General features: G+C 43.5%; 9 protein-coding genes across 10 annotated transcripts; 4 read left to right on the top strand and 5 right to left on the bottom strand.

Annotated features, from left to right (window-relative positions):
• The first annotated feature begins 475 nt into the window (after positions 1-475).
• LOC6732747 (major surface trophozoite antigen 11) lies at positions 476-2,713 on the top strand. Its single transcript, XM_002079825.4, has 4 exons — positions 476-645; positions 713-823; positions 1,337-2,221; positions 2,337-2,713. Exons 1-4 carry the CDS (start codon positions 570-572, stop codon positions 2,540-2,542), a joined length of 1,278 nt encoding a protein of 425 aa, XP_002079861.1. The 5' UTR covers positions 476-569; the 3' UTR covers positions 2,543-2,713.
• A 176-nt stretch (positions 2,714-2,889) lies between these two features.
• On the bottom strand, positions 2,890-3,729 carry LOC120284761. Its single transcript, XM_039293479.2, has one exon. The coding sequence runs from the start codon at positions 3,691-3,693 to the stop codon at positions 3,121-3,123; it is 573 nt and encodes a 190-aa protein (XP_039149413.1). The 5' UTR covers positions 3,694-3,729; the 3' UTR covers positions 2,890-3,120.
• A 230-nt stretch (positions 3,730-3,959) lies between these two features.
• LOC6732745 (retinitis pigmentosa 1-like 1 protein) lies at positions 3,960-5,665 on the bottom strand. Its single transcript, XM_002079823.4, has one exon. It carries the CDS (start codon positions 5,274-5,276, stop codon positions 4,245-4,247), a length of 1,032 nt encoding a protein of 343 aa, XP_002079859.1. The 5' UTR covers positions 5,277-5,665; the 3' UTR covers positions 3,960-4,244.
• Positions 5,666-5,944: 279 nt separating this feature from the next.
• On the top strand, positions 5,945-8,083 carry LOC6732744. Of its 2 annotated transcripts, none has more exons than XM_039293468.2 (3): positions 5,945-6,204; positions 6,273-6,404; positions 6,612-8,083. In XM_039293468.2, the coding sequence occupies exons 1-3, from the start codon at positions 6,132-6,134 to the stop codon at positions 8,081-8,083; spliced, it is 1,677 nt and encodes a 558-aa protein (XP_039149402.1). In that variant the 5' UTR covers positions 5,945-6,131. The 2 variants fall into 2 exon arrangements, with proteins under 2 accessions (XP_039149402.1, XP_002079858.1); XM_002079822.4 differs by having other exon boundaries at positions 5,947-6,204; positions 6,270-6,404.
• A 59-nt stretch (positions 8,084-8,142) lies between these two features.
• LOC6732743 (ER membrane protein complex subunit 5) lies at positions 8,143-8,798 on the bottom strand. The gene is made up of 3 exons (XM_002079821.4): positions 8,606-8,798; positions 8,488-8,540; positions 8,143-8,419 (listed from the first exon to the last, which is right to left on the bottom strand). The coding sequence occupies exons 1-3, from the start codon at positions 8,685-8,687 to the stop codon at positions 8,225-8,227; spliced, it is 330 nt and encodes a 109-aa protein (XP_002079857.1). The 5' UTR covers positions 8,688-8,798; the 3' UTR covers positions 8,143-8,224.
• A 397-nt stretch (positions 8,799-9,195) lies between these two features.
• On the top strand, positions 9,196-18,916 carry LOC6732742 (EF-hand domain-containing protein D2 homolog). Its single transcript, XM_002079820.4, has 2 exons — positions 9,196-9,815; positions 17,677-18,916. Exons 1-2 carry the CDS (start codon positions 9,577-9,579, stop codon positions 18,089-18,091), a joined length of 654 nt encoding a protein of 217 aa, XP_002079856.1. The 5' UTR covers positions 9,196-9,576; the 3' UTR covers positions 18,092-18,916.
• Positions 18,630-21,843, bottom strand: LOC6732741. The gene is made up of 3 exons (XM_016180360.3): positions 21,574-21,843; positions 19,226-21,516; positions 18,630-19,161 (listed from the first exon to the last, which is right to left on the bottom strand). The coding sequence occupies exons 1-2, from the start codon at positions 21,642-21,644 to the stop codon at positions 19,299-19,301; spliced, it is 2,289 nt and encodes a 762-aa protein (XP_016025470.1). The 5' UTR covers positions 21,645-21,843; the 3' UTR covers positions 18,630-19,161; positions 19,226-19,298.
• Positions 21,844-22,042: 199 nt separating this feature from the next.
• On the top strand, positions 22,043-24,566 carry LOC6732740 (L-2-hydroxyglutarate dehydrogenase, mitochondrial). Its single transcript, XM_002079818.4, has 3 exons — positions 22,043-22,498; positions 23,076-23,933; positions 23,988-24,566. Exons 1-3 carry the CDS (start codon positions 22,377-22,379, stop codon positions 24,373-24,375), a joined length of 1,368 nt encoding a protein of 455 aa, XP_002079854.1. The 5' UTR covers positions 22,043-22,376; the 3' UTR covers positions 24,376-24,566.
• On the bottom strand, positions 24,529-27,531 carry LOC6732739 (transport and Golgi organization protein 6). Its single transcript, XM_016180359.3, has 3 exons — positions 27,373-27,531; positions 25,113-27,314; positions 24,529-25,052 (listed from the first exon to the last, which is right to left on the bottom strand). The coding sequence occupies exons 1-3, from the start codon at positions 27,431-27,433 to the stop codon at positions 24,550-24,552; spliced, it is 2,766 nt and encodes a 921-aa protein (XP_016025469.1). The 5' UTR covers positions 27,434-27,531; the 3' UTR covers positions 24,529-24,549.
• Positions 27,532-27,665: the final 134 nt, after the last annotated feature.

Raw genomic sequence — 27,665 nt, 5'->3', positions numbered from 1 at the left:
AGAGGTATACAACAGTTTTTGACCACATATAATAATGTATATTATTACAGCAGGGGCAAACGGAAGCTAGCTTCCTTTCTTGTTTTAATTGAAATATTTACTTATTATTATAATTGTGTGCAATTATCCGTTGACTAGATCGGAAACAGGAAGTTGCTGTTGGTGAATATTCGTTTAAGAATGGCAGCATGGGTTAATTTTTCAACTTTCGCAAAAGCTCCAAAGTAAATGCAGGCCTGTGGTAACTATCATGGCATGTGAACAGCGTTGTACACACACACACTCGCACATTCACACCTGGACATTGAAGTTATCAGCTAAAAGAGAACTGACTTCCTCCGTTTGTACATACATATAAATAAAACATACATATATGTGTGTGTAGAGCAGATAAGCACTGCATGCGGAGAAGAGCTTGGCAGTTGTTAGTGAGTTCAGGTGAAATTGATTATGCGAATGGGGGTAAAAAATATGGCCAAGCAGTGAGGGAGCCAGTTAGAAAACGGTGGTCGATCCAACCAGTCCGATATTTCAGTTGGGAAGCCAGAAAGAAAAAAAAAACGAGAGCCATGAGAGAATACAGTCTGTGTATGATTGTGATAGCAGCATTCATTGCCAGCCAGCTGGACAGCACTTTAGCCCTCCGTAAGTTGCCACATTTTGGATGCGCCTTTTTCAAATGATTTACTGGAATTCATTATTGCCATTGCAGAGTGCTATTCGTGCACCTCGACGACGAATGACACTGGAAATTGTTTAACGAGTCCATCTACTCAAACTTCTACAGCCTGTGAAACTGAGTGCTATACTCAAATTACCGCAGGTGGGTTTGTATGACTCATGACCGACTTTTTAATATTCTTAGACGGGGGTAGTGGCCCTCTTATCGATCAGTGCAGCCGAAAGTGATAAGCGATTATCTCTGTTTTTGATAGCTATTGATCCTTATTTTCTTTTCTAATTTCGTGCGAAACAAAAGAGGTTTATGATGTGACTCATTTGGCATTTCATTTTATTTTCGTGTTGTTGTCTAGGATTTAAATGTTGCGTATAATTCGATTTAAAAACGGAGAGAACTCTAAAGTGGAGTCACTCGCCTATCAGATACCCCTTAGTCAGCTTGTGGGAGTTTAAGGTACATATTTCAACCTTCTGTTGAAGTATCGGTGGAAACTGGCACGCTTTGTGGGCTCTAAAGTGGGCGTGGCAACGTTCTAAAGCATATTTGCACAGCGTAGGCGCCACTGGAATCTGCATGCTTAGTCTCAAGTTATCAGGAATAGCTCTGAACCATTATTCCCTGGCATCCAGTTATTGATTTTCTATACCCCACTAGGAACCCTAACTCGTGGCTGCTTGACCACTGGCGCTGCGTGCACCTTACCATCCTGCTCGACCTGCAAAACAGACAATTGCAATGTGAATTTGGTGTGCCAGGAGTGCCTCGGCGAAGAGAATTGCGCCACGACCAACGTGACGCTTACGCAATACAATGCAGTGTGCCCCAAAATTGGCCAGGTCTGCGTGAATCAGTTGAATGGCAACCAGACGGTGACCCGTCAATGTGGTGACGCCTGTGCTGCTGGAACGGAATCCACGTGCTCCTCATGCTCGGCATCCCTGTGCAATGTGGGACTATTCCCCGCCAATCGTCGCCAGTGCTATAATTGCACAGGAGAGAACTGCAATGCTGTCTCAAATACCTTGGTCGCGGGATGTAGTCAAATCGATGCCGGGTGCTTCACCACCGGAACGTCTGCGAGCAACATGACCCGTGGTTGCACATCGGCCACCACGGAAATCAAGTGTGCGTCGGACAGCACCGATCCCAGTTGCCTCGTCTGCAACTCCGACTTTTGCAATAGTCCGACCTACGAACGGGAGGCCGGTTCCTGTATCATTTGCGAGAACTGTGCGGCGCAACAGGTTGCAACTGATGCGAAGTCCTGCGGACAGGCCAAGTACAATCAGGAAGTCGGGTGTTATACCATCACCTCGGGAACCAATGTTAACCGAGGGTGCTTGAACACTTTGGAGTCTGGCTGCTCCACAACCAATGCCTGCACTTCCTGCTCCGAAAATGGCTGCAATGTGGCTGCCGGCGAGTTCACGTGCATTAAATGCATCTCCAATGAGGATACCGGCTGCTGGTCGGCCAGTGATCCGAACACGCTCCCTGTGGTCGACTGCCCCAATGGAACGTGCTACAGCGGAGTCTGGAGTAAGTTGCTATAGTTTTCAAAGATTTTATTTTAAAATGTAAAGGGGTATTCCCAAGTTGCTTTATTGTTATGCCAACGAAAACCTAACGATTTCCTTTCAACATTTTCCCCCAGATGAACTAGGAGTGCGAGGATGCTTTACCGCCGCCAGCCTACAGATGCAGTACCAGTGCAACGCCAAAGTGGAGGTTTATCAGTGCGATACGTGTACGGAGAGCATGTGCAACAAGTTACCCTTCAATGGAGCAGGCGCACTCAGGCATGTGGGCGTGGTCGGGATGCTGATGGGAGTGGTGATCGCTCTACGCAGTGCCCTGTAATCCTGCCACATCCACGTAATTGGATGATCCAACCAAATTACAGTGTGCCTGGGTCTATGAGTAATGTTAACTATTACAAAGCAACAGACAAAAACACATAACTTAATTATAGGAGCTGAAGCATTTTAAGAATACTTGCATAATCCCAAATAAATCATTTTAATAAAACAATTACTCTTTCACACTAGTTTAGTAATTATGTGCATGGAAAACCCTGTTTTCATAGATGGCTAGTGGTTAAAGAGTTTTCAGCCTGCTAGGTCTTATCAAAATGGCTGCGAGATACATAACCATATATGTAATCAGAATGTCTTATCAACCGCAGTATCATTAATAATATACTTTGTATATATGTGTATATTTATTGCAACAATCAAAATGAGAGTATATATAAACAATAGGGCGAACAAATTTGGTTGGGTGCACTAGTAAAGCAATTTGGAAATGTCGCAGAAAGTATTCGTAGCAAATTGGCATTCTTAGGTTACTCAAAGTAAATTTTTATCGACATGGTCATGGTGATATCGCCGAATTCCATAATGTTGGCTTACAATTTGCCATTGTTAAGCTGAATAGGCTTAATCTATAATCATAAGGTTGCATTTTTCAATCCTGAAAAGCCAGCCGGCTAAACAGAAGATCATTAGACTTGAGTATATTATTCGCGATCCTGCATTCGTGGCCAAACCATTTTTATCTATTTCCACATGGTTGCAGTCGTCTTCGAAACACCTCTCACAGAGTTCTTCATGTTTCTTGCAGTGCTCCCGCGAACTCTCGTCCATGTCGGAAATGCAGCTTCTCACCATAAAGCCATCTGGTCCTCCAGCACTGCTGTTGAAATTGAAGTACATAGAAACGCAACCGTTCACTTCGCCCAACTTTATGTGGCACATCTTTTTGCCCTTCTTGGTTCTGGTTTTCCCCTCATTGGGTGAGCAAAATTTACAACTGAGGCATCTTATCGGCGGAGAAAGCGTTGTTGTTTCCTCGACAGCTGCCGAAGTTTCCTCCATTCCAGTGGTATGGGCTGAGCTCATAGTGGACACTACACTGGGCATCACTGTACTTGGTTGCTCCTGGTAAAGTCCCTGGACTTCAAGAACTGACAGTACAGTAAACAGAATAATATTATTGGAAAGCAGACCCATTCTCAATAAAATGGAACAAAAACGTATTTCTAGATTTATTCAATTGGGGTTCCGCTGATCCGTGCTCATAGACACGCTTCGATGACTTGGCTAACTGCAGTCTACGTTCTGTCGAGCCATTTTATATGCTCTAAATGAAATGGTTTCAGGAAACGAGCTCAAGGGACCAAATTTAAAAGCCTTTCCCAGTATCCCTGATCCATTAAGCAGCTGCTGAACAATAATTATCTAGTAATATAAGTACTAGTTATGTTCTCCATCAAATGTTTCGCCTTGAAATGGTTTATTTTATATACATTTGCATATTAAGTACAGTATATTTCACTATTTAAGAAAGAAAAAGAAAATCCCCATGCGCTGCAAAGAGATTAAGTTTCGTAACAGAAATTCATAGTAAATGCGCTTATGTATTTGGTAGATAAACAAATTTATCTAGACAGACAGCGATATAATCTGCTATTTTCAGTATTAGTCATACCTATCGATTTTTAAGTACGGCAATCTCCATTTACTTTTTAATTGTTATGACTCAGAATAGCGTGGGTGGATTTTTAAAAAGCCACCTGCCAGCTAAGCAAACCGATGCTCCAGATAAGGAATAGCACCCCCGGATGATGGGTGACTGCTGCAGATCCCGGAGTGACTTCATACTCAGTCATGTTGTGAACATTGCAATTGTCCTCGTAGCACGTGGGACACAGCTTCTCATTCTCGGCGCAATAGCGAGATAGCTCCATATCTAACTCGGATACACAGCCCCGATGCAGGAAGTACTTCTTCCCCGGAACGACATTGGGATCGATGAGCAGTATGGTGCGACATCCATTCCTTTTGCCAGGTATCGGGCCGCAGTTTGACTTTGTTTCATTGGTGATCGTTTTGTTGCAGAACATGCAGGAATAGCAGCTTAGGGGTTTCTGTTCGGGATCAGCTACTGGGGGCTTGGTTGGTGCCAAGGTTGTTTCTTCTGGGGGTGGAGTTGTGGTCTCCTCCTGGGGCCCATCAGCCGGGTAATCGGGCGATCCTCCCACTGGTTCCTCAGTTTTGTTGGTTGGGTGAGTTTCCAGGACCTCTTCTGGTGAAGTTGATGGGCGAGTATCGGGAGTCACTTCTGAAGACGAGTCCGGAATATCCATATGACCAGACGATTGGTCTACTTTGTCGGTTTGAGGAACTTGAGTTGGCGGAGAGCCACCGGGATTCCCGGTGGATTTCTTTTCTGGCTCTTCTTTGTCCTCTTCTAATTCGTTATCCGTTTCCAAATTAGTATCTGGGCTTGCAACTTCCGGCTGCTTCTCATCCTCTCCAGACTGGTGGCCCACTTGCCCAACTTGACTTCCATTAGATGACACTTCCTGTGTAGGCTCAGGGTCATCAGTTGGACTCTGTGTTGTATTCAAAAATAAGTGGCTTTGTCCTAGGGATTCTGTGTCATTTTCACTGGCTTCCATGCCTGAGTTTTCTGACGTTTCACCCGCTAGTCCGCCGCTTATGCTGACCTCTTCAATGTTGTCCTCCTGCGCCCTGCTCCATTCAAGCAGAGCAGTTAGAGAAATCCAAATGACCAGCAGTCTCATCCGCATCGTGGTCACCGATCGGTTGTAGCTTCGCAGAGCGTATGACTCGGACGACAAATAAATCTTGAACTAAACCCGCCGAGTGGATGGGCTTATCAGAGTGTATCTTTCGTTATCGGTTTATCCCCGTTTTGAAGAGCTCTGCAAACATGGATATTTGCTCCGTTCTGGCCACCGATGAGTTTGTTATTCCCGACCTGTCCCGTGCCTGTTTAGCTGGCAACTGAGGTCGATGGTCATTAAGCCGCCTGGACATGTGGTATGTGTACTCGAATCCGCTGATTGTCACGCAATTATCCGGTCTCTAAATTAAATCGATACGTTGGGGCGGTCGCCGGACCCTTGACCCACACTTTTGAGTAGCTCCAGACTTTCCCGCAACAAATGCGAGGCCCTGCATTATTGATGATGTGAACCTTTCGATGGAACCTATGGGACACTCCGATAATGGGGTCAAGGCACAGAGCACATTATGGTTATGACATTTTTGGCCATTATGCATATGCCGGAATAAAGTTGGGTAGCCATCCAACTGTGGTTGGGAAATTATCAATATCGAACGGATTTCATTAGGACATCGAGAAACTATCTATTTTAAGCCTTAAAATAATTCAAGCATTTCTACAACGTAAGGTTTTCATGGTGGTAATTTAAGTAAACATTTAGCAAGTGTAACTTTTTATTTTAATGATAATGTTTGGTTATTTTAATGTTAAATGGCTTTTTCCAGCTTATCCTTATCACCAGTTCGGCTATATCAACTCATTGTTATATTGTCTGATAAGTCATAAACAGATTAGAGATTCCAATTTTGCAAACAAAGGTGCACTTCTTGGCTTACATTCTTTATGAGCTGTCAAAATGCGTGGTCTGCAGACGAATCGCCACTCATGCTTCCACCACCTGCTCCTTCTATTCCTGATCCTCCTGAGATGTGAGATACCTGCGATTTCCCACGGAAAAATGCGTTGTTAACCTAAAGGTGGTTTTTTTTAATAGCAGGCCGTTGTTTTGCCATTGTTTGCTACCACTGCGATTCCATTGCCCTGCCGGAATGTTCCCAGACCCTCGGAGAAGTGGGAGTTCTTCCCTACAAGGAGTGCCCTACCCAGCTGACGTGTGCCATGTCCATTGGTAAGTGCACCTAAATGTGATGTGTAATTGTTTCTAAATCGACGGATAGTCAGCCATTTTATAGTATCTATTTTTGCAATTCATTAATTTTTAAAAGCTAAAGTACATTGATTGTTTCCAAGCCGTGTGGGCTTACTCAAACATCAAAGATACTTGAAATATTTAGTAACTCCGATCTTCTTATACCATTAATCGCACACAAATTAGTGGACTCCATTACATACCGCGGTTGCGGAGCAGAGACCCCCATCACCGGAGCGACTTACTCAAAGACTTGCTCATCAAACCTGTGCAATGCGGGTGTCTATCCGCCGGGACGACTTAAGTGCCATCATTGCGCTGGACAGGAATGCGTGGCGGCTCCAGCAGCAAAACCAAAACCCTGTCGCTATCATTTGGAAGAGGATCAGTGCTACACGGATGTCATAAGTTCATTAGAGGCGTACAGGGGCTGTGCCTCCGAGCAGAATCACACGCTGTCCACTGCCGCCAAGCTATGTGACATCAATGGCTGCAATGACGAGCAAGGAGCTTGGACCCAAGTCTGCGCCACCTGCGATTCAGCAATCGGCCGCGGATGCAAGATAGATCTCTTTCAGGTCAACACCGGCAGATGCAATGTGAGCCTGTACGAAGAATGCCAGCAGGATGTTCTTTTGGGTGAACAGGAGGACAAGTACTGCTTTAGCTTTCGAAGACTAAGTCGAGTGGTCAGAGGCTGCTCTACTAAAATGCAAACAGATTTGGAGTCGTATGTAGATAAATTAGAAAAGTGTAATACCAGTGACCACTGCAACGCAGGATGCATTACGCAGCAGAAGTGTTTTACATGCAACTCCGTGGATCAGGAACTTTGCCGGACAAATATTACGGCTATAGCTAATAGCACTTGTAGCTCCGCTGAGGCCTCTTCCTGTTTCTCCTGCGAGTACTCCAACTGGAGTATTCAACGAGGCTGCGGAGCACCGCCGGCAAATCCTCAAATCACCAAGTGCTATGAATGCGATGAAGGCGCTGGGTGTAATAGTAAGGATTTCACCCGGTGCTACCAATGCAGCACGGATCAAGCGGGAGCTGGCTGTGCAAATTGGGAAAGTCCTGGCGAAATATACATCGAAGAATGCGCTGAGCCGGCTGCACCATGTGTGGTGGTTTCCTATAACAACGGCACCACTGCAAGAGGGTGCCAAAAATCGGACTTCAGCTGTGCTTCCGCAAATGTGGCTAGTTGTCTACCATGCGAAGGAAGTTTTTGCAACAAAGGATCATTTCCGGAGGAGCGCCTTTGGTGTCATCAGTGTAGGGGAGTGCAGGACTGTGAGGAGATCTCCAGAGGACAAACGGCTATGCCTTGTCCGCTTCGAGCAAATGAGCCGGAGGATCAGGAATTGGCCTGCTTGGAGTATTTTGACGTTAACAGTAAAGAAATTGTAAGAGGATGTCGTTCCGATCCCGAGCTATACTACGAATGCCTCTTAAGGAGTAACCACCTCGGCAGTTGTCGCACTTGTCACAGTCAGGCATGTAATAATAGTCCTGGCCGGGAATTAAGAGCTGGCTATAAGCTGGAGGCCAAGGCATTGTCCTTGTTGCAAGGCAAGAGTTCCGCAATATCCAAATATTCGAATGTGGGTCACGGAATTTGGTTGTTGCTAAGCGCTAGCTATCTTTCAACTTGAACGAAATCAACTTCTTAGAGATGATTTATGTTGCTATACTCTTAATGACAGGCTGGCAATTGTCTGATCTTTAGCGTTATCTATATTATAACTTGCTGAGACTATAAATAAAAGGATATCAGAACTTAAAAGAAAGGCCTCTTATTCCGGGGGCGTATAGCCAGGATTCAAGGCACGACCACGGTGATTGAAGGAGTAGAACGAGGGGAAGTTGCCCAAGGTGTCCCAAGTTTTCTGTTGCATGTCCACTGTGGCGCGGATCTCCTTGAAGTTGCCAACGATCTCGATGATGTTGTAAATCACAATCACCAAACTGATGACGGTCTGTAGGATAATCTAAGGATTGTCAAAGGGAAACCTTTCGTGAGTAACCATGCAAGCGATCTAAATGCCCCAAAACTCACGTCCAATGGAAGGCTATTCCATTCCTGCTCCGTCAGCCTCAAATAGGTGCGATCTGTGGAGTAAATGCGGCACTTAGTGGTCCAAAGTTTATTTACCACGACAAAGACGAAAACTTACGATGGGCAGCAGAAAAAGCAGCGTGTGCCAGGCTGGCAAATCCGGCAATCAGCAAGAGTTTGTTAAACAGTTTACTGCCCATTTTTTTATTGAACAATTACGAATTACAATCACAGTCGGTACAATTTTCTACAAAATTTTGCTAAATTGCTATTAAAATGCGGGCACACCTAGGGCTGGAAGCTTTGGCCGATAGTTTAGGGTTGTCTGTATACCTTAAATTTTTCCATAATATATTTAAGAATATTAAATTTAAATATTGTATTGGGATGAACATTAATACTATACAAAGATTGATTTTGTAATCCAACTTATTATATAATTATATTATAATTATATAAACATACAATAAATATTCGGTTATATATTTTGCTTAAGAAAAACTTTCGTTAAATTTGAAATCGTTTGTTCATCAGCTAGGTATAAATAATGATTATATGCGATATTATTAATCATTATATTACTATTATTGAATTAATTGAAACATTTTCATCTGAAATCTTAATATTGCTTCGAAATTTAGCTGACTTTGGTATTTGTCAGCACACGGTCACTCGAAAAATGTCGCCGCGCCCGCTGGTATATTTGAACGCTAGTGTCACGGTCGCACTATTCGTCTCTCTGCGTTCAGAAGATTCGGAAGTCGCGGCGCTCGAAGCGGAAAACCAGTGGTCCAATAAGAAAGCCAACCTGCAGCAAAAAAAAGACCGGCAATTCAAACGCACCTTGCAACTGTTTTTTTCAAAGCCAAAAAAGGACTCAGGGCCACTCCCCTCGACAAAAGCTTACGTGCAACGAGTCCGTGTGTGTTTTCCTGGCGCGTCGCCGCATTTGTGTGTGTATCCGGACATCTCTTTTACGGTCCTTTTTGCGTGGGTGTGCCAAAAGGAAGAGAGAGTGAGAAGGCAGCAGAAAAGGGCAGAAAGGGAAATTCCAGCACACTAAAAAGCGAGTCAACAAGGTGCGACACAATGTCCGTTTCCTCGAACGCCTCCTCCGCCTCCAACAAGGACAGCGTGGACAGTCCCAGCAGCACCACCAACACGGACAGCTCCGAGCTGACGCACATCCTCAATCGGCGCCAGGAGATCATGGAGTCCCAGGAGGCAGGCATCGAGGTGCGTCGCACCTACAAGGTGGTCAACGTCTACACCGACTTCCCCGAGTTCTCCCGTAACCAGATCAAGGACTACCAGAAGACCTTCAATACGTAAGTGAAGGCCGCCGAGCAAACTTTACTTTTGTGAACCCTTGGTCCAGAGCCAATTTAAATTATATGCAATATAAATTATATTGATATTGCGAAAAGGAGTTGTTCTGTGTGGGAGCCAAACTTTTGTTTAATTTTTTTTTTAAAACACCTGAGCAGAATCCGTTGGAATAATAGTAGTTCATAATAGGAAACGATGCTTAGGGTCATCTCTAGATTATAAAATACAGCTAATAAGTGCACTAATTATAACCATTAGGCACACTTCTAATCATTACAAACCTTTGTATATCTTTAATGCAAGATAATTCAGAAACAGAAATCAGATTGCAAACCGATGTTAGGGCTTTCAATTTGCAAAAGGTCGTCTGCGCCAACCTTTGCACTCCTTTCACCTGCAACTGCCACTTTCCCAGGCATCTCACCGCATTTGCGTCTCATTAGATGGCAACATAAAACTCATGCGCCTAATGGGCATTTAAATTGCATTTACTGCAGCCCCTCCTGCAGCCAACCCACCCCTCCCCTGCCCCCCCTGGGCAATGGGGCATGACTCACAAGTACTTGCGGAGCAGTTTTGTCACAGTCACTGGCTTATTCCCAAGTCGTGCTCCCGTCGCGCGGATCATGAGTCAAAAGTGGTTTTCTGCCCCAACACTTTCAGGCGGATTCAATTATCACACCACAGTCGGGCTCCCCTAAGTGCACTTTTTGGTAGCAAAAAGCAACACTTTATGTTTATTATTTGTTATATTAAACATGTTAACTTTAAGTAGGTTTTCAAAATCATCATTCGATTATAGTGGATGGATCTGTTCTGCAAGGAAAAATCTTATCCCACGTTAATACTCGTAGTTCATTGAAACATTTTTTATTTATCTCCAAGGTTCTAATGCTCGACCTTAAGACTAAATAGCGCCCAGATGGCTTATCGATGTTCCCCTGTATTTGTTTACGGTTTTGCATTACCACCCGACAACGCCAACTGTCGTCAGATGGGCCACCTTGCAAACGAAATGTGTTCCTTTGCCAGTTTCCTAGTCTTGTGGTGGATCGTTTTAGTGATCTTGGGTTTCGCTCAATCAACCGCAGCTGTATTGCGCAATGGCTTGTTAGATTAAATCTCTAGAATTGTTATTTAAATTCAAGTAGTTGGCACGTAGGGTTGTCTAGGCTGATAAGATATCTCGGTTTCATCCGAGCTGATTAGCGGAGAATCGCCAAGCAGCTGTCACTTCTCCTAAATGATTCAGTTCGTTACTCAGCTAAGGTGAGGCTGAATCACTAGGCAATTAAAAAAACATAATGAGAATGCCAATTAGCACGCTTAAGATAGTAACTGATTTGCTTGCCTCCATCACTGGCCAGCTAACTTAAGGCAGTTAGTTAAGGGTTTCTTAAGCCTTCTTATTGGCTCCTCCCCAAAAATCAGTTTCTATGCATGTAGGCCACAGTTTTGAGCTCTAAAAAATGGTCCAAACGTAAAATGCCTGCATTATGGCAATGCGAACGTGTTCTGCAATTTAAAGCAATGCACAGGCAGCAAAAAAGATAAAAACCAGGCAGTCTGGGAAATACTGGGTGCATGTGCCACAAATGGCAGACAGACAAGAGACTTTTGGTCTGCGATTAGCTAATGTGGTGGGTTACGTATGTATGTACGTATATACTTATATGGATTATAAGATTCGATTTGGCCAGAAAACAGTTGTGCTTTGATTATACAATTGTCTCTTTTAGGTGGAGGAAATACAAAAGTCTGCATACTCGAAAGCAGAAGTTAGCAATTAGAAGCTTAAAGCCGATTTATTAAATTTGCTTGTTAATTTGTTAAATTCGCCACTGTTTAGCTTTCATTTATTCAATAGATGAACAATATTTGTAAAAAACCTTTTTACAGGAGTTCCAAAACTGATGCGACATATCAGAATATCATTACAGCAAGTTCTTAAACAAGTTTTTATACTTTGTATTCTAGTCTCGACGAACATGACAAGATTACAAGACGCAAACAAATTTTTCGTGAGGATTCACTCGTAGATTTACTCACGTACCTTATTGAATTATCTCCCTAGACTTTAGTACTTTTTTTTAACCCGACCAAATGTCAGCAGACATTTACCCGGGTGGCTTGATCTTCTTGGTTTATTTTTAAAGTAATAATAATAACAAAACCAAAAGAGCGAAAAACCGGCTGAAGTAGCGCCTTTGTGCCGGGCCATTTGGCATTTCCAGTCACGTTGGATCGTCCGGCAACTTAAAGTGATGTGCTAAACTGGCAAGTTTAAAGCGCTCAAACCAGATCTGTTTTAATTAAAAAATGAGATATATTCGAGAATCGAAAGCAAAACGCCGCCTGAGTCACGCGTTGAATTCGTTTTACAAAGCAATTTGTATAAACAATTCGCCACTGATTCAGCCGAGCGAGCGGATTTCTGCGAACATGCCTTCCGATAATCAAAGTAAATGCAAATGTAAACAAATTCGGTTTGAGACGTCACAGTTCCAGAGGAAGCCAGTGCTCCCCTCTCAAACTTCCCAAAAAGATAATGTCCAGATCTGACCCTGTTTCAAGGGTATACTACTATATATATATATACTATATTTACTAGATTTATACTGTGTAATATCCACATATGTATATACTTTGTGGCCTAACCTTATTATCGCTCACGCAATGTATTACGATATCTTTGTAGTTTCCTTGTTGTTGTTTTCCCCTCGCAATACGCCATTTTCCGCACGGATGTCTGCTGAAATTCAGAGATATACAACGGCTCTAACTTCCGGGAGGCGATAAACTGCAGAATTATATCGATTATTGCAGTTTATGGCGTCGCGAGTCTGTCAAATTTAATCAAAGCGGGTAGTTCTCTGCTTTTATGCAGATTTAAATGTAGCTACATCGTCCGTTTGCAAAGTTGATAGGCAATAATGACTGGCAAACTGGAAAAACAACCACCAAGGAATCACTTACGTTTTACACTGTAGTTACAATTGATTCAATTTTTTTATCATATACAGTGATAACTCAATTATTAGTATTTCGATTGCGCATGTTATATTTTCGAATAAATGCGCGTTACTCATTTAACAAATACAGTGCGCATATAAAATGTATTAGTCAATGTTATTATTAATATCTTTGCTTTTCAATTTCTCCACATATTGTCATCAATGGGCAGCCCCAGAATGTCATTCACCATATCTATCAGCATTATTTTGATCACGTAACGATGAGTAAATGCCTATTAAATACAAGCAGTCTATGAAAAACATTGAATTGTTCAATACACCCCCACAACTTTGCTAAATTGAAAGAACTTATTTTTCCCAAAGATGGCAAATAGAGAAAGCTTCCCATTAGGGAGTGACCACTGTGGGCGTAAGGCGCTTTGTGCTTCCCCCAGTTTTCCGTTGGGGGTGCTATTAATGCCAATGCCACTCGTACCGTTCGCTGTCGTCGCTCTGGTTACAGTTTGCATTTCGAGTTCATGGACAAAAGCAACGTACTCGTACGCACTTTACAATAGGGTAGGAATCCGTTTCTGTGTGGACTTTAATGGAGGAGGAGAACCTTTAATTAAGTTGCCATTGCCACCACAACGCCCTTTATTACTCGGGCATAACCCCTTGACTGCCCCTCCTGCACTTACATGCGAATTATTTATTGCGAGGGTTGCTTTGCAGTGCAGGACTTGTGCGTTCTTAGAGAGCTTTCTCCTCGTCCAAATGCATATTTGCATTCGCCTAGGTTCATTGACACAAATTCGGCTGTTTGCAAATGCTGTTTGCATGCCTGCTCTTGTGGGTTCGGTAATCTGCAGCGATGGAAAGCGGGTTTCCTAGTGGCAATCGATAGTGCTGCATTATCGCACACCCCTTCACATTTCCGGCTGCAGCCTCCACTCGTAATTATTTCCGCGCACATGTGCCCGACCTTTTCGCATTTGGCCGAAAATCACGAGTTGCGAAGTGCAGTTGTGGAATTGCATCCAGCTGGCGACGGGCAGTCTGGCATGTCCACACAACACGCCAAAGAAAACGCAATAAAAAAAGCAAAACCAAATTGACGTACAGTAAACTAGCTGACAAAGGAGAGCCAATGACACAGTGGTACCCCCGCCTCGCGTCCATCGACGCTTCATTGTGCGCATTGTGATTGCATTTTATGCGATCTGCGGTTGCGGCACAAGTTTGGACACTTAACTAGCATAGAGTCAAAACTAATAGCTAAAGATAGATATTAATGATTTTCTAGGATATAATTTCAAGAAAGGATTTCTTGTATTCTTCCATAAAAGCTATTTAAACGAGCATTATTGACAATAGCTTAGTAGTATTTTATCACACCACATTGCAGTGCTATTAGACTGACCACGAGTGTGTCAGCATATGTAGAGTGGCAACTACTGCTTTATTGTCGAGTGTTGTCCACTCAATTGAGGAAATATCAAATTATGTGCGAGCCAGTGGCGCATCATCACCACTCATCGTCCAGCCATTGTGGTGACCCCGACTTGCTGCAATTAGTCACTGCATTTGTTCATTGTCCAGTTTGTTTGTTTGATTCACTTATGCGGCGATAAGGAGAACTCAATGCAGTGCTGATGTTTCTTGTTTCTGGCTTCCTGCTGCAACTAAAAATAATCTGAGATGCGACCCACGCAACGCTTCTTTTCCCGCTTCCCGTCGTCTTGGCTTGCTCCAATTTCGAAATGTCAAAGTGTGGCGGGTTTATTTCGGGAATACCCTGCCCATTTCATGAGCCATTTGAAATGGATGGCAAAGACCCCCATTAGAAGTGGGAATGGTCGTCAAGGAAGGGTTAGACACAGATACAGATCGAACATGATCACTATAGTTGCTGTATGAAATACCACAGACGCTAATTCCACAGCCGCCTGCCAGTCGTGTCTTTTATTGATTTACAATTTTACATACCTGTGTTTGCGCAGGCCATGTGCACAGGTGCATGTTTGGTTTCGAAACAGAAAACATCCATTCGATCCATACGATCCAAGCCATTCAACATTCAACGTCGGTCGAAATAAACAACGCGATTGTGTATGCAAGACATTGTCTTTGAACACTTTTCGCTTCGAATCGGCTACCATAGATGTGGCTATAATGATGAAACCCGCCCTATGAAGACGCGCGGTGCATTTTAAGCGTATTTTAACCGTTACCGCAAAGTTCAAGAACTCAACGCTCTGCCAACTGCAGACGCGTTGAAGTTTGGATCGCAGTCGCAAAGCCTTTGGCATTAGCCCACTTGAACATCGAGGGCACAAGAACTCCATTCACAATGGAGTTGCAAGTGCGAGGCAGTTGGCTGCTATTAGCGAAAACCACTGTTCAATCTAGTAATCGCAACTCAGTAGCAGTTGCTACAGTAATGGGTGGAAGTACTAGCTCTTTGGTTTAAGGAAATATCTATTAGAGTTTGTTTAAATGTTTATAAAAGTTATATACATTTGCTATTTGGAAAATCTTTCTAAAACCGCATGTGAAAAAATGTCGGATTTGTTGTAAACATAAATGGTTGCTATTATCTTAACCGCAATTGTTAACAAAGTGCCCGGCGAAGTACATGCATAGACAAATTTACGATGCAAATTGCGGCAGGCATAAACGGCAACACCAATAACAATGGCCAGCTGACCCCGTTATTTGTTGAACTGTGCACGAAAAAACGATAAAGAAAATCGCATGCATATATAGCATATAGCATAGAGCATATAGCATATGGCCCTGCCACAACAACAACAACATTAGAAGCTCCGGCCACATGCAATGAGGCAGAAAGATGTACATACGAACACCCCCGAAAACCTCGGAGTGTGAAGTTGCACGATTCATTGGTACGAAAACAATCAATACAAATTAGGCTAAATCCGAGGGGGAGGCTGTTGGTTGGGGCAGGAACGGATGGTGTTGCCCCACACAAAGAAACAGCAGGTGCTCGAAAAATATACACAGAAAACCGAATTGGAAGCGAATAATATGAAATGAAATTCTTACTTACTAATAACATTTAAAGTGGGTATTTAGGAACAGTTACATTTCGTTTCGGATCAAGTACAATATATACAAAATATGAACAGCCCTTAGGTTATTTTTACTAATTAAAAGATTTAAAAGTGTATTCACTAATAAGTTCTTGAAGGTAATATCAACTGCTATTCCAATGCAATCTGTTGCCGTCGTCCCACCCACGTGAATACCCCCTGTAGCTGCTGCTAAATTGATAGAATATGAATTAATAAACACAAGCGGCGTCTTGTTTAATTGAATGGAGCAGTTGGAGTCTGTTGTGATTACCGAAACCGAAGCGAAACGAAAGCCAGACAACAACACCTTGATTAATTCGAAAGAAAATAACAACGAAAGCAAGAAAACGGCGGGCGAAAAGCAAAAGTGCCTCCAATTGTCACATTGACGCAACTGGAAGTTGGAGAAAAGAGTGCAATTGGAGTTAATTAAAGAGGCGATAGCGTAACACTGGCCGTCGTTAATTGCCCAACTGTGATGGTGGCAATGATGGTAATGGTGACACCTAGCCATCATCGCAGACACGCCTGAGATGATACAATTTTCATTGCATCGCGGCTAATTACTTTCACTCGCCTTCTTTTGCCGCAAAATCACGAAAGCACGCAATTTGTCGATGTGGATACAATTATTAATGAAACGAAAGCGAAACTTCCATTGCTCGGCGGCTGCAATCTAATAGATACTATTTCGTCATTAGGTGGCGGCTTCTAGGCGAGCGAGAAATCGAAACTGAAAGTTGCGACTATTGGATAACATCAAGGTGTACACAAACATGTGGCCGATCGTGGGTAATGGGTATATATTGTCATATAAAGTGGCTGCTTCCTTTAGCTGATCGTATTTTTAGCAAGAGCTCCAACTAGTTTAACTAGTTTCAGCTGGCGATGATCATCGTGAGCAGCAGCAGCATCCTTCGCCTAACTCGCAAGGTCGCCGGTTTGGAGCCTGTGCAACTAGTTTCCGCCACTTTGGATGCTGTTGCTCGTGTGGCAAGTGTGGCTCATCTGCCGCCCGCAGCAACACGCGATTTATTCAGACGACAGCGCGTGCTTCTTGCGTTTTCTCTTTTAATATATTACACAATTAGATAGTAAATGGGCTTTATTTACATTTCCATCGCGATTTCCTGCCCGCACTTTGGCGGAAGTTTGAACTCTTGACTCGCCGATTTCGGTCGTCGAACTGGCGATAAATGGCGAACGGGAATCGTGAATCGTGAGGGAAATTCTCCAACATCAAGTTGTGCACAATGTATCTGTATACTTGCCAAAATATATGAGTTAATGCTTTTTTTTTTAACTCAGATAAAAACAGCTTGGGATCACAATTCTCATCAATTCAATCAAACTAATGAATAGAGTTAGCATACATAGGCAAAGCACTCTCCCTCTTTTACAGAGTCACAAAACAATTAAAAACCATATTTAATATTTTGATATTAATATTTTGATCATTAACCGAAGAAATTGGAGACTACACGTTGTCGTGTAAATTATGGGTCTATTCCTGGGTGCTATTATTGTGCCCGCAGCTGTTGCCTGCAAATTTAGCATGAAATTGGGTTGGCCGCCGACCATAATGCCCTGCCACCCACCATTTTCGCAGACATCGGGCCACGCGACCTCTGACGCCAGTGCACCCACGTTTGCATTATCGATTGCTAATCCCCGACATTGGGAGTCTCGTGTCTTGCGGTTGGTCATTGACCAGCGGCAAATGTGCTCACTCTCACCCTTTCCCTTTTTTTTCGATACCCAGAGTGCTGACTAATTGATTTGCATCTGTTTACCTTTCGCTTTTCCAGGTACGATACGGCTCGTGATGGCTTCTTAGACCTGCAGGAGCTGAAGTTTATGATGGAGAAGCTGGGCGCTCCGCAAACCCATCTGGGACTCAAGCAGATGATTGCCGAGGTGGACGAGGATAACGATGGCAAGATTTCATTCCGAGAGTTCTTGCTGATCTTCAGGAAGGCGCAGGCCGGGGAACTGGACTCCGATTCCGGGCTGAATCAGCTGGCCCGCCTCACCGAGGTCGATGTGGAGCAGGTGGGCGTGAGCGGAGCCAAGAACTTCTTCGAAGCGAAAATTGAGCAACAGCTGCGGACGAACAAGTTCCACGACGAGATTCGGGCGGAGCAGGAGGAGCGCCGGCGCGAGGAGGAGGAGCGGGCCCAGCGGCGTCAGCAGTTCCAGCAGCGGGCAGCGATCTTCCAGTAGAGGATTTAGGTTCCCCCTTAGTCTAGCGAGTAATTATCTGGCGTAGGTTAATCGAATGTGGAACTAATCCCGGGAGAAGAGGATACGCTTCGTACAAGCATTTTTCAAGCATCACATACTCTAATTATATTCATACTTATCGTCCCATACATATATAAACTCGATTTGCTGGCAAAAACATCTTGGGAATTGAATGTTATCTTTGACTAATGAATGTTTGTTTTGGATCTTTGAAGTACCCATAACAACTTATCAAGTAACCAAATATAATGTCCAATTTCTAAAATATATTTTTTTAAAACCAACCAAACGGAGCCACTCTAGCCACACATATGCATACATACGTACATAAATAACGATCATACCAAAAGCGTATTTATAGTTAACCTTTAGTTAAGTTTAAAATGTTTTAGATTAAGAACTACTTTATTGTTTGGTGTTGCGCAAAATTTCATTGTTGAATTACGTTTATCCTTGATGGTTCTGCAAAATGTATGCTTTTGTACTTTTAGTGCCATTTTTATGTTCTTCGTTTTAGTTTTGTTAAAAATAAAATTGATAGTTATATTAAGCAAATCAATTTGTGAAATTCAACCTTCTTTGTACATACTAATCCTATGTGGGCAGTCAATCTTAGTTTCTTGTTTGGATGAGTCTAAAGTAAAACAATAAGTTTCGATTCAGTATTTCACGTTTAAAGTTAGCGATTTAAGCAATACTAATGCGTTAAATACGAATACACAAGAAAATACACGTACTTTTAGAGAGCGTTTACTACAAACTTATACTGCAATTTAAATAAATAAATGTATATAATACAAAATATTTAAAATCGCCTTTATTTGTTTCCAACCTTTTCAAAAATGTTGTTCCGAATTGCAAAACCTCGTTCCTGCTCAGTGAAGCATTGGTTTAATTAAGTTACATTACTTGTTGCAAGTAACCTTGACTAGCACAAATTTCCTTCCCGCTGCGAACCCTTCATCACCTTGCGTGCCATACTGGAAGACCACCAACTAAGTACCCCATGGAGTGACTTGGTTTAGTCCTGATATAGAGATTCAGATCATCTGTGGAATAAAAATTGTAGTGGGATGTTATCGCACTTTTTTTTAGAAAACAAATTGGTTTTACCTCCAAGATCAAGCACTTGCTTGAGTAAATACCATTTCCTGGTCCAATCGTGAGTCATCTCCAGGGCTTCCTGTTACTCCCCGGCAGCTGGACCTTTTCGGAGGGAATGCCTGCACCTCAGCATATCGCATTTCAGGGCGTAGCGATGCTGGCAAACAGGACACTCGTGCGGCTTGAGCTGCAGGTGGTAGCCCTTAATGTGTTGAGACAGTCCGTTGCGTCGCTTGAAGACCCGCTCACAGATGCCGCACTTGTGTTGCCGCTCCGTCGAGTGGGTGATATTGTGCTGGCGGAGTCCGTTGAGCGAACCAAATGATTTTTTACAAATATTACACTCAAATACTTGGGTGGGCGTAACTTTCTTTTTCGAATTCATTGCCGTCTGCACCTTCGTTTTGGATTTTCTGGGTCTGCAATTGAGTTCATGACGACGATACAGGCGCCAGTGGGCAAAGGCGATGGCCTGGCAGTGGCGACACTTGAAGCTCTGCAGACGCCGATGGTTTTTGAGCGACAACGATTGACATATGTACCGCATATGCTGGCGAAGACCCAAGCGGGATCGGAAGAACTTTAGACAACCACAACAGCGTCCGGAAAAATTGGGTATTAACTTCACAAAGTGTGCTTTCTGGCGACGGTGGCGATGTAAGTTCTTAATCCTTGAAAATCCCTTCCTGCACATCCGGCAAACATAAGTTTTTCTGGCCACCTTCCTTGGTGACTTCAGTTTTTTGCATTTCAGCTGCAACTTACGATACCTGTTAGCCAGTTTAGCGTAGCTAGCAGTCACTGCAACCAGTTGAGGATCAGGTGCGGGTGCTGACAGTTGAGTGGCTGTCGGTATAAGGTCTTTGTGATGCAGGAAGCTACTCTGCATGTCCAGAATATCAATCTTTTTCCTAGGTTGCTTGGATACAGGACTATTATGCCACTCCAACGGCCAGTATTCCGATTGTTCGGTGGTCACAAGACCTCTGTTGCTTTCGATTTTCATTGGAGGGTTCATAGTCAAGCTGGGAAGGCTTATATTCATCGGAGGAACACTAACCATGGGAGTTGTATTACTGTGACTGTGCGCATAATGCTGATTTAAGCTATCTATTGTTATAAATTTGGCAGTGCACAAGGTGCAGTTGTGAAGCCGAAAAGCCGCTGAGGATTCGACCACACTATCGTTGAGTACCACAATGTTTGGTTTGATCGACGTGGGAGGAGCAGGCGGTGGCAGCAGCTCGCAGATCAGTTGGTTAGGTATCTGGCTTACGTTGGTCACAATGGGCTTACATGAGCGCGGTTCGGGAGCCGAGGGAGGACCTATATTATCCTGAAGAGGAGGCGGATCAGCAGGCGGAGGAGGGGCGTCTGGCGCAGCATCCGCTCCCTCCACCTTTTCCGTTTTGTACTGATGCGGGGGTAGTTGCCACTCCTCCTTCGCATAATTGTGCTCTTCGGTTAGGAGTTCGTTTTGCAGCATTTCATTAGCCGTTCTTCCAGGTTGTAGTCTCTCCGACTGTCCCACATCCGCATCGTCTGGAATATTGATATACGGATCATCCAGATTGATAATCTCCATGATATCACAATTGTTGATAATGTCTTGGGCATTTAGCATAGGGAAATCGCAGAACTGAAACTTTTGTTCAGTTTCTTCCTGATCGCAGCCGTCGTCCTGCTCCAAACCCATGTCCAGTTCATCAGGAAAAAAATTGTCCAAGCTCTCGCAGGCCTCCTGTTTCACACGAACCAAGGGTTCCTGTTTGATTTTCAGTTGTCGGCGGTATTTTCTTTGCAACTCACTCTGCGCCAACATCACCACATCGATGAATTGGGAAAAGCGCTCCAGTTGCAGGCAGCACTCCTGGCATATTTCCTTGGGCAAGGTGTCGTCCTGAAGAATCTGTAGCGTAGGAAAGCACTTCTGGATCATGCCAAAGAGCTCAAAACTTTTTTCAAACGAGGAGCAATTTGTGGCCGAGGAACCACAAAAGCGGCAAGTGGCTTTGACACCTGTTGCTGCTGATTCGGCGGCACTAGAGAGAGTTTGTTTGTGCATTGGCCTATTGCTTGGGGACACCTGTTCCATGTGGCCATTTATGGAGTCATCTTCCGATACTCTAATTGATGGCACAGCATTCTTCTTCAGCGTTTTCCGATTATTACTGCAATTGAAGTCGTCATCAACAAAGTGTCGACTGCAAAGCGCACTCCATTTGGAGGGCATCCACTGACCGCTCCTCTGGGTAAATTCCTTCCATTTCTGTAGAAGATCCTTCCGTTTGAAGGGAAATCTTTAAGAGAAAAGAAGCTATAGTTTAATCTTGTCATATGAAGATCAAAACACTTACCTGTGAAAAGAAATGCTGCCAGCGTGCACATATTTATGGCTACAATTTATCACGGCGCAGTGGGCGGGCATCTTAAGGTATTTATGGTCCAATCATTTCTAATAATTTGCAATTTTTCTGTTGTTTACATCTGTAAGCTAGCTGTTGTTTGCTAAATCAGCTGGTTTTGTTTTGTTTCTGCAGTGTTCAGTGTTGGAAAGTGCGTCTCACATATTTTTAATAGCGGTATTTTTACTTGCAGTTTTGAATTAATAACGAAAGCTAAAGCGATCACATGCGATCAAATTTAATAGGATTCCGTTACGAATAAGAGCAAAGTTAGGGTTAAAACTATATTTTTGTTTTTTGTAAATGCTCTTTAGTCGAGTAATTAGCATTTCATTAGTTTATAATCTGAAAAATTTTAAATTAAACTAAAATACTAATATTGTTAAAGAACAGAAAATTTGCAAAATGCCAGCTGGTCACATTAAATCTTATCAACAAACCGAACAGCTGACACACACGTCCTTCCCCAACCAGCCCCTTTCAACAATAATCCGTCACACTTATCAATTAGCGCGTTTATGACCGCCCCTCGGCCCCAAAAACCGCCCAGATGCTCGGCCCGTGAGCATATTTATTTTCTCTCGCCCCACGGAAAACTTCCACGGGCTTCAGTCTGTCGATTCGCTCGAAAGCGCGCTGTACGCACAAGTTGGCGGAGGAGAAGGCAAGGTCAAGCAAGGTCTTTCTTTTCGGGTTGACGAATAATCTAAATTCTACGTGCGTGCGCGGGTGGTGAAAGCAGAAAAGAAAGAGAAATGGCTCAGGTGCGACTGCTGGTACAGGGACTTCGGCGGAGCCTACTCAATGTGGGCGTGGCCACGCCCAACGAGTCGACAGCGACCCACAAAAGATCGCAGCACAGCTCGTCGGGCTGCGGGTAAGTCTCTTGAGATTGCGATAAGATTCTCTCATTTTCGGGGGTGTTCCGATCCTAAGAAACTTTTAATTTTTTGCAATATATTATTTTGGTGCTCCAGATGAGCTGAGTAAGCTTCTTTTCATTTAGAATGCTCTTTTAAAATCATGTTTAGTTAAGCAATGTATATTGTGTGTACTCTTGAATGCTTTATTGCATATCAATAAATAAAATACTAGTCTTATAATATAAATACCTTTTCACTGCAATGTGCAGACTTAATCTTACTTTTTTAATTCCCAAGATCTCGACGTTTTTGCGATCTGGCAGTCGGAGGAACATATTGATATGGCTAGATCGACTTGGCTGATGATCCTAATCATAAAACATGTTCTTCAACTTACCTGTTAGATACTTTTCATCGAATTTCGCATACTCTTTCGCATATATCTTTCTAGCTTATAAAAAGAAGTCTTAAGTTTATTTAATTTTTGAGACTGTAAGCGGGATGAAATTAACTAGAAAAACTTTTAAAGCCAATATGTGAAATGTATTACCGGGAAATTCAAATATATGTTTTGTATTTGTATTCCCTCAGAGATTATGATCTGGTTGTCGTTGGTGGTGGCATCGTGGGCGCCGCATCTGCCCGGGAGATTGTCCTGCGCCATCCATCCCTCAAAGTGGCTGTCCTGGAGAAGGAGTGCAAGCTAGCCAAGCACCAGAGTGGCCACAACTCCGGCGTTATCCATGCTGGTATCTATTATAAGCCTGGAACCCTGAAAGCCCGCCTTTGCGTGGAGGGCATGCATTTGGCCTACGCTTATCTGGATGAAAAAAAGATCCCGTACAAGAAAACCGGGAAGCTGATTGTGGCCACGGATGAGAAAGAGGTGAAGCTGCTGAAGGATTTGGAGAAGCGTGGCATTGCCAACAATGTGCCGGATCTGAGAATGATCGAAGGCAGCGAGATTCAGGAGATCGAACCCTACTGCCAGGGAGTGATGGCGCTCCACAGTCCGCACACTGGTATCGTTGACTGGGGATTGGTTACCCAGCATTATGGCCAGGATTTCAAACAGTGCGGTGGTGATATCTACCTGGACTTCAATGTCAGCAAGTTTAGCGAGACCAAGGAGGGCACCGACTACCCAGTGACCATCCATGGCGCTAGGCCCGGTCAAACGGTTCGTACCAAGAACGTATTAACCTGCGGCGGTTTGCAATCCGACCTGCTGGCTGAGAAGACTGGATGCCCCAGGGACCCCCGCATCGTGCCTTTCCGTGGAGAGTACCTGCTGCTGACCAAGGAAAAACAGCATATGGTCAAGGGTAATATTTATCCGGTGCCGGATCCACGTTTCCCCTTCCTGGGAGTTCACTTTACGCCGCGAATGGACGGATCTATCTGGCTGGGACCAAATGCCGTGCTGGCTCTGAAACGCGAAGGTTACACGTAAGTCGTCTTAGAAGTCATATTTAAACTTGACTGACACTTCACTTCTCCCAGCTGGGGTGACATAAATCTTTTCGAGCTTTTCGACGCCCTGCGCTATCCGGGCTTCGTAAAGATGGCGAGCAAGTACATCGGCTTCGGGCTCAGCGAGATGTCCAAATCGTGGTTCATTAACCTGCAGATCAAGGCGTTGCAAAAGTACATCCCGGACATTACGGAGTACGATATCCAGCGTGGTCCCGCTGGAGTACGTGCCCAAGCAATGGATCTCGATGGCAATCTGGTGGATGATTTTGTTTTCGATCGCGGACAAGGATCGGGAGCGCTAGCCAAGCGAGTGCTCCACTGCAGAAACGCCCCATCGCCGGGCGCTACTAGTAGCTTGGCCATTGCAAAGATGATCGCAGACAAGATCGAGAATGAGTTCTCTATCGGCAAGTGATGCCTTTATCCCAAATAATGTAACCAAAGTCTAAAACTCTACGTCCTATTTTCTGCCTTTATGTCAGTAATGTCTGTACTGATTCGCCACTTTCGCATTTCTTTTCGAAACTGTAATGTTGATCTATTGTGTATAAAACAAAATTAAAACTTGTGCAGGTTTCTAAGATAACCTTTAATTGAGTTCCAGTATGTGTCGGTTTTTTCTTTGAGGTGAATCGTCGTCCTTAATGCCTAATACCTTAATCTGCTTCTGTAATGATTTCTCCTCCAAAGCAGATTGTATCAGTTTTGTGCACTTTTCGTTTAAAATTTTCAGACCGTTTGCAGCATGCTGACGCATTTGAGGATCACAGGATTCATCCGCTTCAATCGCTTTTAGAAGGCGATAAATGGGCAGTAACATTTCCTGGTAATCCAGTAGGTTCTCCATGCCATTTAATAGTTCAGCTAAGACCAGGACTGCTGCACGCTTAGAGGGAACATATCCTCCGGTGGTTATTTCGCTGTTAACAAGTTGGAGTAACTCGTGGAAGAAGTTCTGCACTTGAAAGGCCAACAGGCGACAAAGCTGGGCGAGATTGGCAAAGGCTGACATCCGGAATTCGTGAACAGGAGACCGGGAGCCGTGCATGAAGCAGTTGAGAAGAACCGCCTTGTATCGAAAGCAAAGAGGACCTGGATGGGATTAGTATAAAAGTTTAGGGGTAATTCTAATCTGTTTAGGACATAGCTTACCCAACTCCTGAGCAACTTTTAGAATAGCTTCACCCACTACAAGGCGGTAGTCTAGGTGAGCCGTCTCTGATAGGTACTCATCACTCAATTTGTCCAGCACATCGGACTCCATCACATGAACAAGCGACACAAAGAGCCGAACACAATTCAGGAAGGTATAGGATTCCTTATCCTTGAGAGTGGTCAGGGCTAAAGCTATGATAAGTTGGCCCTGCGCTAAGGTAGCAGGATCTCTTTTTTTCAGCAAATCAATCATCATCTGAATGCCATACACTTGCATGTGGGATTGCTTTTCCTCTATCAGGGACCGAGCTTTTTGAAAAGGTTGTATTTTAACAGCTTCACTTGGTCGCCATGCGCCGTGAATTATTGTAAGCAATGATTTTACAGATTGCTGGATAAGAGGGTTCGAAGATTGAGTACCCAACTGGTGCAGTTGCTCTTTCAGTACCTTACAGGCCTCTGAAAGTTGAATATTCTCACTGCCCTCAAGAATTTCCTGCAAAAGGTTTAGAACAAGAAGTAGGATCTGATCCGTGGTCTCTTGCTCTCTAGATCGGTGGACAAGCAAGTCTTTTAGTATATGTAGAAGCTCCTTGGTATGTTGTGATAGCTGAGCTCTTAATGGTTGATGGGCTACCATTTGGTTTAAAGCAATAAGTAAATCTAGCTTCAGTTGGTATTTGGAGTGCAGAAAGTCTTTGAGCTCTGCTTCTGATGAAATAAAATCGACGCTAGCTGAAGATTTATCATTCATCTGTTTAGCTATGAAGCCCAGAAGACAGAGGAAAACTTTGCAGGTGAGGGAATGATGAGAGCTAGATGTGAGTAGACCGGGCAATATTCTGCCCATATCGTGATCTGCTTGATGATCTTTGTGAGCTACTTTAATCTGAATTTGAGTTGTGCTCATGGAAGGCAGGATTATAATGCGTGGGTTTAAACACTTCCAAGGAGGTTCCTTCTCAACTTCCCATTTAAACAGCTTCTGGAGTATCGCAGGTAATTCGTTTTCCATTTCTCTGTTGTCCAGACAACGCAAAATAATGGCAGAAAGCTGCGATGACGCCGGTAATTCCATTGGTAGGCCATCGTATAGTTGGAGCAGCAATGGAAGGTAAGGAACGAATAGATTACTAGGTAAGCAAGCTACGGTTGAAGAACAAAAGAGATGCTGCCACAAGAGGATGCGATTGCACAGTTCCTGGTGATCCATTAAGATAAGGCCATTAATAATGTCTTCTGGGTTACAAAGCGTTTCCCAATTTTTGGATAATATTTCTTCTATCAGCTTTTGATTTGTATCACTTAAATCGTAAAGTCTTCTGAGCGATAGGACACCGGCGCACATTTTGTCCGCATTCTGGAGATAGAATTTGCAATAATCTAGCAACTGGAAAATCATTTTTTCTTGCGCTAACTGAGAAAATCCTTTTCTGGCCACAATACTAGCCACAATTTCCGCATTTCTGGAAGCACTCACATTGGGAGTTTGATGGAGGGCGTCAACAAGACTAGCGAATCCTTGGGGTAAGTGAAGCTTTCCTAAGAGTTGACGATGCAGTAATTGGGCCAGAGGTGCGCAAAGAGGTGTGGCTTTAAGTAGCAATATGTGGCGAAAGAAATCTGCTTTCGATTCATGCTGCCAGAGGTATGCTAAAGCCTTATCCAGCAGTGGAGAGTCCTGCTGCACACGTAGACTCACAATGGCCGCCAGTAGATCCCTTTGCACCAGCTCCATCGAGTTGGCTATGTGCAACTGTCGAATAGGCAGTATATTTATAAAGAACTGAATGCTTAGAAGCATCAATGAAAAGTTAGCTTTAAGTTTCCCCCGGGCCTCACAAAAGATAGGCGATTTGTAGAAATCCTCATGCAGTTGGCATCGAAGCGAGTAATATGATAACTCTTGTGAAGCCTGGATGCACAGTTTTAGATGCGCAACCGAAATAAGATCCTCCTTTGCGTCGCTGTGGAAATTAATGTTCCTCGTGATCGAATGTAGCACATGTTGCAATCTTATTATATAGCATATAGTAGGATCCGAATCGGGATCAATACTAGATTCTTGATCGGCTGTCAACTGATATTCCTGACATAGCTCATGCAATTGCTGACCAATTTCGAGTTTAGCATATTTTTCCAAAATTCGCAGATTAATTTCCAAGGCGTCGGCAGTCCCCGAGTTATTTGCGGTATTTGCTGTCGATATATTAGTATTAAGGATACTACAATTATTATATAATGTTAACCAATTTACCTAGAGCCTTACTAAGCCTTAAATTCTCTAAAAGAGCAAAGTACTTGGCCGTATTTATCATTGTTATCACAGCAAACTATAATTTTGCGAAGTTAGCGACCATTTGCTAGAGATGATTGTTTACAATGGCACCAGCGCATCGATAACATATTGATAAGGGTAACACGATGTTGGCAGCATAGCTAATTAAAACTGCGCGATAGTTTAATGTCAATGTAGCTATATATTTTATTGAATATAAAAACATGTTATCTGTTAAAATTGGATCAAATTACAACAAATTATAATTATAT

This window comes from Drosophila simulans, chromosome 2L (assembly GCF_016746395.2).
Source record: "Drosophila simulans strain w501 chromosome 2L, Prin_Dsim_3.1, whole genome shotgun sequence".
NCBI lineage: Eukaryota > Metazoa > Arthropoda > Insecta > Diptera > Drosophilidae > Drosophila > Drosophila simulans.
This window is presented reverse-complemented; position numbering and strand designations above follow the sequence as displayed.

Excerpts from the sequence above, each read along its gene's own strand:
- LOC6732747 (XM_002079825.4), top strand. The coding sequence starts at position 570 with ATGAGAGAATACAGTCTGTGTATGATTGTGATAGCAGCATTCATTGCC. Across the intron at positions 646-712 it reads GGACAGCACTTTAGCCCTCC|AGTGCTATTCGTGCACCTCG; the intron begins GTAAGTTGCCAC and ends TTGCCATTGCAG. Across the intron at positions 824-1,336 it reads CTATACTCAAATTACCGCAG|GAACCCTAACTCGTGGCTGC; the intron begins GTGGGTTTGTAT and ends ATACCCCACTAG.
- LOC120284761 (XM_039293479.2), bottom strand. The coding sequence starts at position 3,693 with ATGGGTCTGCTTTCCAATAATATTATTCTGTTTACTGTACTGTCAGTT.
- LOC6732745 (XM_002079823.4), bottom strand. The coding sequence starts at position 5,276 with ATGCGGATGAGACTGCTGGTCATTTGGATTTCTCTAACTGCTCTGCTT.
- LOC6732744 (XM_002079822.4), top strand. The coding sequence starts at position 6,132 with ATGCGTGGTCTGCAGACGAATCGCCACTCATGCTTCCACCACCTGCTC. Across the intron at positions 6,205-6,269 it reads ATTCCTGATCCTCCTGAGAT|CAGGCCGTTGTTTTGCCATT; the intron begins GTGAGATACCTG and ends TTTTTTTAATAG. Across the intron at positions 6,405-6,611 it reads GACGTGTGCCATGTCCATTG|TGGACTCCATTACATACCGC; the intron begins GTAAGTGCACCT and ends CACACAAATTAG.
- LOC6732743 (XM_002079821.4), bottom strand. The coding sequence starts at position 8,687 with ATGGGCAGTAAACTGTTTAACAAACTCTTGCTGATTGCCGGATTTGCC. Across the intron at positions 8,541-8,605 it reads TGCTTTTTCTGCTGCCCATC|ATCGCACCTATTTGAGGCTG; the intron begins GTAAGTTTTCGT and ends TTTACTCCACAG. Across the intron at positions 8,420-8,487 it reads GGAATAGCCTTCCATTGGAC|ATTATCCTACAGACCGTCAT; the intron begins GTGAGTTTTGGG and ends GACAATCCTTAG.
- LOC6732742 (XM_002079820.4), top strand. The coding sequence starts at position 9,577 with ATGTCCGTTTCCTCGAACGCCTCCTCCGCCTCCAACAAGGACAGCGTG. Across the intron at positions 9,816-17,676 it reads TACCAGAAGACCTTCAATAC|GTACGATACGGCTCGTGATG; the intron begins GTAAGTGAAGGC and ends TCGCTTTTCCAG.
- LOC6732741 (XM_016180360.3), bottom strand. The coding sequence starts at position 21,644 with ATGCCCGCCCACTGCGCCGTGATAAATTGTAGCCATAAATATGTGCAC. Across the intron at positions 21,517-21,573 it reads GGCAGCATTTCTTTTCACAG|ATTTCCCTTCAAACGGAAGG; the intron begins GTAAGTGTTTTG and ends TTTCTCTTAAAG.
- LOC6732740 (XM_002079818.4), top strand. The coding sequence starts at position 22,377 with ATGGCTCAGGTGCGACTGCTGGTACAGGGACTTCGGCGGAGCCTACTC. Across the intron at positions 22,499-23,075 it reads CACAGCTCGTCGGGCTGCGG|AGATTATGATCTGGTTGTCG; the intron begins GTAAGTCTCTTG and ends GTATTCCCTCAG. Across the intron at positions 23,934-23,987 it reads CTGAAACGCGAAGGTTACAC|CTGGGGTGACATAAATCTTT; the intron begins GTAAGTCGTCTT and ends CACTTCTCCCAG.
- LOC6732739 (XM_016180359.3), bottom strand. The coding sequence starts at position 27,433 with ATGATAAATACGGCCAAGTACTTTGCTCTTTTAGAGAATTTAAGGCTT. Across the intron at positions 27,315-27,372 it reads AAGGCTTAGTAAGGCTCTAG|CAAATACCGCAAATAACTCG; the intron begins GTAAATTGGTTA and ends ATATATCGACAG. Across the intron at positions 25,053-25,112 it reads AAAAGTTGCTCAGGAGTTGG|GTCCTCTTTGCTTTCGATAC; the intron begins GTAAGCTATGTC and ends AATCCCATCCAG.